This window comes from Rutidosis leptorrhynchoides, chromosome 1 (assembly GCF_046630445.1).
Source record: "Rutidosis leptorrhynchoides isolate AG116_Rl617_1_P2 chromosome 1, CSIRO_AGI_Rlap_v1, whole genome shotgun sequence".
Classification (NCBI taxonomy): Eukaryota; Viridiplantae; Streptophyta; class Magnoliopsida; order Asterales; family Asteraceae; genus Rutidosis; species Rutidosis leptorrhynchoides.
In genome coordinates, this window is record NC_092333.1 from 160,794,708 (window position 1) to 160,805,322 (window position 10,615).

At 35.5% G+C, this 10,615-nt stretch overlaps 1 protein-coding gene across 1 annotated transcript; it reads right to left on the bottom strand.

Moving 5' to 3' along the window:
- Window positions 1–2,128: 2,128 nt before the first annotated feature.
- Window positions 2,129–3,567, bottom strand: LOC139866635 (beta-1,6-galactosyltransferase GALT29A-like). The gene has a single exon (XM_071854929.1). The coding sequence runs from the start codon at window positions 3,422–3,424 to the stop codon at window positions 2,231–2,233; it is 1,194 nt and encodes a 397-aa protein (XP_071711030.1). The 5' UTR covers window positions 3,425–3,567; the 3' UTR covers window positions 2,129–2,230.
- Window positions 3,568–10,615: the final 7,048 nt, after the last annotated feature.

Genomic DNA, 10,615 nt, shown 5'->3' on the forward strand with positions numbered 1-10,615 from the left:
GAGGTGTTGGAACTCGAAAGACGGGTTGATCTAATACCATCTTATATGAACTTATACCAACTAGGCACAACCATAAATCGTAAGTGCAAACCCCAAAAGCTAATTTGAAGAAGGAAGAAACACCTACACTTAAAAGTCAACACACCACATATAGCCATCACCACATTCTTGTGTCATTGATGTGGGATTGTTTTCAACTCATTGCCATACACCTATTTTTGGTGAGTTACTTCTCCTATTGAAGATTTCAATCATTTAAAAAGTTAGTATCAAGTTTTCTAGTCAAATATATGAAAAGCATATATTTTTATGTATTACTAACAATAACATAAAATGGAATAAGGCATGATCATGAACATTGGTTCTAAGAAAAATGATACAGATGGCAATATGGCTTGGAATGGGGTAAGCTATACTCCGTGATAACTCCCAATTTTTCAGTTAAAGCGATTTGCAAGCTTTTATCCACTTGAAAACATTTCAACCTCTTGGAGATAATCGGTTAATGCGGGTTCCACATAGGAAATTGGAAGAAACAAACGTGTGCATATAAATCTAGAGAACCTCCCTTGACTACCAATTGGTTTTAGAGTACTAGGGAACTCATGGACATCCAACTTTTGACCCGCATCCTTACTAACTAACTTCTTTGAATAACCATTAGAGGTAACAGAACCAATTTAAGAGAGGTTCTTGCCTGCAGTAATCGGTATGTAGGCTCCTGGTTTCAAAATATATGGTAGATTGGTAGAACATTGAAATGTAGTTGATACTAATGTATGAAATATGCCACAAATTGTGTGTTTACCAGTTAAGCATAGACCTTGTGGGTGACACAGCTGCAGATGCTGCTCAATTTATGTATACAGCTGTGGACTGACCACAGGGATTTTTCAAGATACGAAGAAGTTGGAGAAGGTTGTAAACAGAAAACAAAGTATATTTTGTTTGAAAATATGACGTTTCCATGCCAATGAGATCCAAACAGGTTGGAAAAGTGTAAATCCCTTGCTTGCAGATGCAAATGCTTGATTTGTTCATGTGGTGTGTGAGTTGACTTTCCCAAAAAAAAAGTTTGATTTGTTCTACTTAAACATTTATGTTGCAGGTAAGCAATACGGTTTCTGGTTGAAATGAAGTTCAAGGATTGAGGGACAAGGTGAAATCAAACCTACTGGTGCTGAAACTTCTTTGCAATAAGACCACTAAAGTGAGTGACATATAGGTAATCTATTTTGCTTTAAAGTTCTTAGGGGTGGCAGTCATCGTCAAAAGTCAAAAGCGACATGGAAATTACCAGGCTATGGTGGGGATTCTCAACCCTCCAAGCAATTTAATTTTCATGTTCAGTTGGAATTGGGTAAACAGATTAACCCGTTTGATCCAATATCAACCTAAACCCACTTGCCAACCACTTCGACCCATTTACCTGAAGAAGTTATGCGGGTCATGCCCGCTTAACGGGTACCAGGTGAGGGTTGAAACTCCCAGCTCGTTTATCAAATCAAGTTAGGCTTTGGTCGAGAATCTCAACCCACCAAGCTGATCTGACTATTGCTACCCCGTAAAAATCATTGATGTCGTCATGTATCCAGGAGCAGAGCTTTATTAGGGCATGTCCCAAAAAATTTAATAAGTACGAGTAATAAAATTTGTAGCCCTTTGAATTACGGATATAAAGGCTTTTGATTAAACTAAATCAAAGTCCGTATAAAGAAGATATGGCAAAAATGGTGAAGGCCTGCATATTTTGTTTTCATCAACAATTTACTTCATTCTTCCATAACTCTTGGGCATTTATAACTTGAAATCAATCTAAAACTGAAGTTTAAGAAGTTAACTTAGATGATGTACAATTAGGATCGATATTCTCACCTAAAATGTGTATAAAATATGTAACTTTGTCCTCCAAACATTGCGTTTTTATTTACTAAAAACCGTGTCACACATTAGACAAAATTTGGCCCCCCAACCATTACATTCAAGCTCCGCCAATGCATGTATCCTTGTACATATAAGCATGTGCTATTACTCGGTTTTATAAACCTATTGGATTGGATTGGATTGGATTGTGTATATATATCTAGATTCAATGGCAAAACTAATAAAAAGAAACAACTGTTGAAAATGTATGTTGTATATATTCAATTAACATGTTTTACATCAATATGAATCTATGAATCAAAGTGGGAATTACTTAATTCATGTCTAAAAGTACCTAAACAATATGTCATCTATGAATTACAACAAGAGGGAACTTGAACTTATCTGAAATAAAAGGAACCACCTCAGGGTTCTTCACCAAATCTTCATATAAATCATACTCTGCTTGATAATCATGCAAACTAAGCTCGTTTTTCTGATTCGTATGATAATGATGTTTAGCTGAATCCGATTTCCCAAACCCAAAGATATCAACTTGATCACAAACCCCTAACGCAAACATAATCGCTTGCATACCCGAAGAATAATGAAACTCAGTTCCACCATGGGACCCACTCCACGATTCCAACGGCTTCCCTGTTTCTCTCAAGTATCTATTAACCGAATAATACTTAACAATTCGCGCACACAACACATCCAGCCGTGGATCCGTTATCGTTAATGGGGCCTTGTGGGACGAGTTACATACAGCGTAATCAAGAAAATGCACAGGTTGTGACATGTACATCATTATAGGCACATTTTCGCCATACGGATGACAAAAACAACCACCTCTACGCGAACATAAATGTAAAATGTTGCTATTCATGAATGAAAGACTTGTTTTTGAGCCCACAAACCGTTCATAACCGCCAATTCGGGCGTTATTTAACCGGATCACGAACTCGTGCTTATCGATTACCTCACCTTGATTACCTTTAAGCAATATCCCACTGTTACCCACCACAGCGCAAGTTCTATACTTTTTTTCCGGGTTGACTTTTAAAGTCTTCAATACGTTGACCATGTTCAACATTACATCATAGTCAAACCGACGTTGACGCCACCAATCTCGTAAAAACCGCCGGAATTGCAACCGCAGCTGATGAATCTCCGGTAACCGTAGGTCCACCGGCCCACCTCTAACAGACCTTGATCCAATTTCCAAACGGTAGCGCCCAGCCGACAAAAAAGATCGCTGACGATTGCCTTTGAACGTTAAAACATCACCGTCCACCAACTGTTCGACGTTTTGCCTCAATGAATCATCAGCTAAATCGATTGCGGAAAACGTGAGTATACTTTCATTGAACGCTGTAGAAACGTTGTGTATCACAAACGGAGCTCCGGCGGCGCCGGAAAGAATGAGACGGAAGCATAGAGTGACGGCGGCGGCGGCGAAAACGAAGATAACGCTGAACAACGGCCGGATTGACCGTTTTATAATCATGGCTTGTTTAGATCGAGATCGGAAGAAGGTATGAATCGGCGGTGTGGTCATAGTTTGTAATGAATTGATGTTAAGTAGATTATAGTTCGTTGATTTTTCTTCATGGGTTTATGATAATGAAATGATGGATAATTGGGTGAGATTTAGATGGTTGAAAGTACATGTTTGATTGAATCTGAATCTATGTGTATTAATTAATTAATTTATAATTCAAAAGTTTGATTGATGATGTGTATGTATGTACTCTGGGTGTGATTTAGATTGAGGTTAACGGGTGATTAATACTCCCTCCGTCCCTAAATTATTGTCCAGTATTCCATTTTGGGATGTCCCAAATTAATTGTCTACTTCCATAAATAGAAAGGAAATGAGATATTTCATTGGTGGATATGGAGAGAGAAGATATTTCATTGGTAGAGAAATAAAGTTAGTGGGATTTCCTAAAACTGTGTGTTTTTTGTCTGGGGACAATTAATCTGGGACGGAGGGAGTAACTGATTATTGAATTTGCAATGATTAGTGCAATTTCTTGTTATATCAGTTAATTTTTTACTTGCGTCACCTGATGTTTGATTGTATCAGTCAATTTTTAACTTGCGTCACCTGATGTTTGATTGTATGAGGTAAATTTAATTTTCTATATAAATTTAGTTATATAGTTATATTTGATATTTGATGAGTGAATCGATCACAATAATTAGTGAAAACTAGTTGTTGAACCCTCGCTTCGCGTCAGGAGTTGCGATTTTCAATTTATTTTATTGCGTTTAGTTTGTAAAATTATTTCGTGGCTAAAGAATGATGTCGTTGAAGCGCAAGAGTCGAACTAAAATGTATAACCCGTGAAAAATTTAAATGTTATTTTAAATTAACAATATATGTCCATCTCCCCGTTTAGCTATGTAATTATCGACTTTTAAAAATTTAACGCAAAATCAACGTGTATGAAAAGTACCCCAAATATTTAGCGTTTTTTTAAAAAGCGTTCATTTTGCGTATAGTTAGTGACATTGTGTTCCTAAAATTATTTTTAGTTTAACGATGGTGTCGGAAAAATTTAACTCGTTGCAAGCGAAAAGATATGACCCGTTGAATATTTGGGTGGAGTTTATTCAAGATTTTTTATGAAAATGGTTATTTGACACTTTACCCCTCTGTTTGGGGCAGATTTGAATATTTGAAAAAAGTGTGAGGGTCTTTGTTGGTGTAGTGAAATTTAATTAGAATTAAAAAAAAGATGGAAGGATGAAAATACCCTTAGTTACTATTCACCTTTTTTGTCTATTAAATAATATAGTAATATCATTGCTCATAAACATTGTTCAATTTAATACTAATCATTTACATTGATATATGTACACATTGTAGTTAATTTGATGAATGGATGATATTTAGTGTTTAAATTTTGTTCAAGCGTTACATATAATAATAATGTCGGGTATAATGATTTTATGATTTAGTAATCTGGTTTGTAAATTGTGAATAAATCAGATCGATATGAAGATGTTGATGTGGTAGTTAATTGTTAAGTTCATCGTTTAAAAAGTTCTTCATTCAACGGCCTAAGGAATGTTTGTAAGCGTCGCAGAGATTGACTTGAAAACCTTTCACGAAAATACCGTTCGTTGAATGTACTTCGACATATTAATGTTATGTCGATTGTGTATATCTCCTTGAATCGTAAGGTTTATAGTTATAGCCAAATTATAATTCTTGAATCATTTTCACCGCCATATCTTTCCCAACATACTCTCATAATATGCGGATATATATATATATATATATATATATATATATATATATATATATATATATATATATATATATATATATATATATATATAGATGTGTCTTAGTCATATTTGAATAGGATTTATCTAAACCGACTTTGAGAATGCGCGGTCACACAATCACAAGGGTAATACGTCCGCATCTAATATTTGCAAATCGATGTGCAATGATGAACAACAATATGCGCACCAAATACCTTATTTACTGAAGCGCAATTATGTGCGTAATGTTAGGAATCGGTAATGGAAAACCTAAACTAACTATGACCTCATTAGCAAAAACCCAATCCACATAAAACTCTTGTAGTTGAACTACACCCACATACAACAAACGGATAAATGAACAACGATAATTATCTACAACGGCACATGGATTTAACGTGGTTATATCTCAACTCCAAACACGTCAAAGAGTTTAGTCCACAGGCGCAAATAGGAAATTGTTCACTGATATTTTAGTGCACACTGATTACAAGAGGTTAGGTTTACAACATATAGGGTGAAAAAGAAATTGTTTCCTAAACTAAACCGACTTTCTGGGCAAGGCAGCCTCGCGGTCCTCGAGAAGTGCATCGCGATCCGCGATCCATGTAACTGAAGCTATCGTGACCTACAAGAGTGCTCGACCAAAAACCATCTATAACCTCGCCCCCAGGAGCTTATGATCGCAAACTGCGAGCCATCAAGCGACTTTCTCCCTTCTTTTCTTGTTCAAAAATTTCACAAGACTTAACAATCTCCCACTTAAAGATTTTGAACAAACCCTACACCAATCTCCATTTCAACTTCGTCAAGGAACCTCATGTATACTGCCAAGAGCACTTAGGAAACACACACTCCAACTACGTCGAGTTGGAAGACTTTCGATAAAGAGTACTTCAACATACCTAGTCAAAATTGGAAAATCAAAACTTCCTTAACTGTCAATGTTGCTCAATCAAACACACCTACAGTAACTCCAGATCATCTGATTATTAAAGTCCTCTTCAATACCGCCGGATTACCATATGGAACACACCACTCTTCCACGCCTTGGGAAGGAAGACTTTTGACACCTAAAATGTTGAGATATAATCCAATCTTCATTATTAGCTTGGGCCATATCAGTTTCTACATCACCATATTCTTACACTAGAAGATCCATTAAAGTATACGCTTCAAATACAGGATTCAACCGGGAGACTTCCCCGCTGACGTTCGTGCTCTTCTTTTGCGTGTGCGGAATCAACCTTTAAGTTTATAAACATATACTATGACGAATCCACACTTACGGGCAGTATCCCGATCGGTGTAGTGAAGTATCGATAAGTACAAGATTGTCCCAAGAAAGGTGACGGAGTCAAAGGTTAGTGAATGTGATTATTCTTATTTCTTTAATCATAATTATATTTTGGGGGATTGGTTATTGCATGGGCAATAGTGGTTGATTGATTTAAAGATAATAAAATGATTAATAAACGGTTATCTCCGGTCGCAGATGTTACATAGAATGAGATTATAGAATTAAGAAAATACTACCTAATGACTTTAAGTGTCGAACACGGGTAGCGACATGATTAACCGATTTACCCTCAATATAGTTTCCACCTGTCACGTGGTTGCCTGATATGCCCGAATCGTACGGTTTATTTATGTGGTGTCTTTAGGTCGCAAGGTGTCGATACGAACTTATTAACAGAGTTTTAAATTTATAATTTGCTGGGCCTAAATCTATTATTCCTTCCTATGGGTTAGCAAGGGAAAATATGACCTAGGGTCGTTCCTTGAGTGATCAAATTTGAAGCGGAGCTTATTCAGATAATTTAGTGATTAAGATGTGTTTGAACACAATTTAGTATCCAAGACTAGTGGCAGGTACACCTTGTTTGGAAAGGCAGGATCCTTTTGGTCCCAATAAATTGGCGACTGTTCGAAAAATCCAATAATCAAGTCCAACCGGTTTATTCTAGACACCACTTTATCCGGAATATCAAATTGTGTAAAGGCTATAGTTGGGTTGATTTGATTTATTAATGTATTTAAAATATTAAAGCAATATAATTATAATAAGCTAGCTAGCATGCAACAGTTAAGGACAAAGAAGACGTGGTTCACCATGATTTAAGATAACGTAGTGTTGGGATGATTGCGTGACACTCATTGGATGAATATACCTTTGTGTAAACACTAGATTCCCTACTAATTGATTTCTCGATTAGCATGTCACGAGGAACTAGGCTATCATGATTCTGATTGGATGGACTATGCTCAACTCCCGACACTTTATCCGGTTTAAGAATATAAGCGGCCCATCTTGGATGCAATGCATACCTTGGGCGCACGAATAAAGTAGCATAGCCATATATATATATATACATATATATATATATACATATATATATGTATATATATATATGTATATATATATGTATATATATATGTATATATTTATGTATATATGTATATATATATATATATATATATATATATATATATATATATATATATATATATATATATATATATATATATATATATATATATATATATCCAACCTTTCTTAACACCTTAGTGTATCACCCAAGTGAGTGGTTGTGATTGTGTTTCAAATTTCTTTCTATTAATGGTTTCGTAAACTTTAAGGGTTTGTAGACAAATTAGAACTTCTGATAGTTCTCAGTCATCCTTAAAGATTTATAAGCTTAGTTTGTATTGTAGTGCGTTAAATTCCCATTTATAATTTAAACCAGTCATTACTTAAATCTGCCCAAAAAATCCCTTAGTTATCCACCATGTACTACACTTATAGTAGTTCCATAGCTTCTGACCTTGACCATGCTCAAGTGGTCCTATAGTACATCAACACTGTACTCTACTATTGCAGCATTATTTCCTCGAGTCTTATACTTTTGACCAATGTCTTGAACTGGTCCTTACGATAATTCCCCATGTACTTTATAGTATTTCCAATGGGTTCATACCATGACCAATGTATAAACACAGATAATTAATTACTTTATAATTGTCGACTTTATAAAAGGTTTTAATCACGTTTATTGGTGGAAGGACGGTAATAACGAGGTTTAATATCATAGACAGAAAGCGAGTACGAAATGATAATCATCTCTAACTAACATTATTAAATCATGGTAAATAATCAAGCAATTACTCACACAACATGGCAACAAGCATTTCTAATATTAATAAATCACAAACATCTAACAAGAATATTATAACAAATTAATGAAAGAAATGATAGATATTACCGAATAATGTCAGTAGAATAACACTTGTATTTCTTCATAATATCCATAGCGTTACAATGTTTGATAGCTTCTACTACTAACTACATACTAATCTCCTATTGATCACTAGAGAGCGACAATAGAGAGATAATTAATTTTCTAATCTATGTACTTTTCTCTCTTTAGAATCTAGAGAGAGAAAGTAGAGAGAGAACTAATCTCCTACTGATCACTAGAGAGCGACAATAGAGAGATGTTTTAGAGAAAGAAGTGAAGAAGGTGTGTGTAAAAATGGATGACAAATGCCCATAAAATAGACTTGGTTTTTGCTAGCATACTGCTGGCAGGCCAGGTCGTTTGCCAGGGGAAGCCATTTTCTTGGGCTGTTTGCTGGCAGGCCGTTATTGATGTTGGCAGGCCGTATGGCACCCTGGAAGGCCGTATGGCAAGCCGTTTGGCTTGGATCATTTTGCTTGTTCCCGGGATCGTAACTTGGTTTCCGGGATCGTAACTTGTCTTTCACCATTTTCGCTCTAGAATATTCGTTTTAGCTCCGTTTTACTTGATTCTTTTTGCATCGCCTTTGTAATTACTAAATCTACCAAATTAACTGACAAAGTGATTATTTTCCGACAAAGTTTGGAACTTTATTATTTTTGGGCCTAATATCGAGGTAAAAATGTGACTTTTTAGCCAAGATTAAATATCCCACACTTAGACTTTGCTTATCCTTAAGCAAACCTTTCTTTTATTTTGAGTTCAAGGATGCTTCTGAGGTTTTCGTTCTATTATTCAAGTGGCATTGTTATTTATTATAAGAGCAAAATCAGACAAACCGTCTTCTAAAAGGGGTAGAAACTATCTCTGCAAGCATGAAGGGAGGTTACATGACATTGGCTTCCTTACACGGGTCACTCAAATCACTCAATTGTTTGGGGTTTCCTATCAATCTATGAAATGAATTCGCTCATAGCCAGTCATGTTGCAAGTATTGTCATAGGCTTGACCACGAATCAAATCTCCACCGGTTAGAAAAGGACGGCACTGATCTTCTCCCTAATCATTTATTCAAGAGGAAGAGCGGGTTTAAAGGTTGGTTTGTGGAGAAAAGTGAAGGTTTTGATAAGGTGAAAAGGGTGATTTTCGAATCATTGAAATTTAGAGAGATTCGATAGATTTCGGTTTCATTGAGGATATACTTTTTCTAGGAAAGATGATACTCTATTTTTATTGAAGAGTTCCTCTAGAGGGCGCTGATTTTTAGTGAAGGCTTTGCTTCTTTTCTGCAATCCTCCTGGGTCATAATTTTAATTTTCTTGGGGATATACGCTTTTATTCGAAGACTTTTCTCTTCTTTATTCTTGAAACTTTGCTCAACTATTTTTTTCGGCATATCACATCTTCATAACTTTGTCTATTTCTTCTTGTGCCCAGAGAGAAAGGTATTTCACCAAAAATAGGTCTTTTTGACCTATCAAAAACAGTCTGGGATTTCGGAATTTTTCGACAAATGTTTGAAGTAAACTTGGTCGATCTATCTCTTTGAATTTTTAGATTTTGGAAATGAGAAAGGAAAGTGGTGGAAAGAGTAACGTATTTGATAGTGAATTTGGGGGTGAGTATTTTCTGATTCATCAACTCTTTGGCTTGAGTTGGTCGGTTTAAATGTGTGGAGTGGAAACGGAAACGGATGGTTTTTGTCTTCTCTATTTAGAATGATTTAAGAAGAAGTATCGCACATACACCACATATGACGCTTACTAACCATTAGCCTTGAAATGTATGTCAAGGTCAAGTTCTAACTCTAAATGCTAACATCGACACTCTCAACGGAAAAGATAGTGAAGCGTTAAAAATGAATGCTTATTGGGCCATTTTTGGGTGCCTCACAACAATTATATTGGGTCGATAATGCCTAGTCATGCAATGTCTTATAGAGAATCGGTTATTCATAAGAAGATATATGTCCTCATTTATCTTAAATTTAGAACAAACATGCTTGATTTTCGAAAGTACTTTTTCAGAAAGTATCATTTAGTCAAAATTTTTGAAAAATTTACGTTGAGGACAAAGAATCTAAATAGTAGGTATACTCGAAAAGCTTAGTAAAATTTTAAGTTAAGAACATTTTCCGAACATCCCATAGCTAATTACGATGTACTACACAGCTATCCCACACTTAGAGGAACATTGTACATAATGTTCATTCTTAAATATTAGGGAACTAA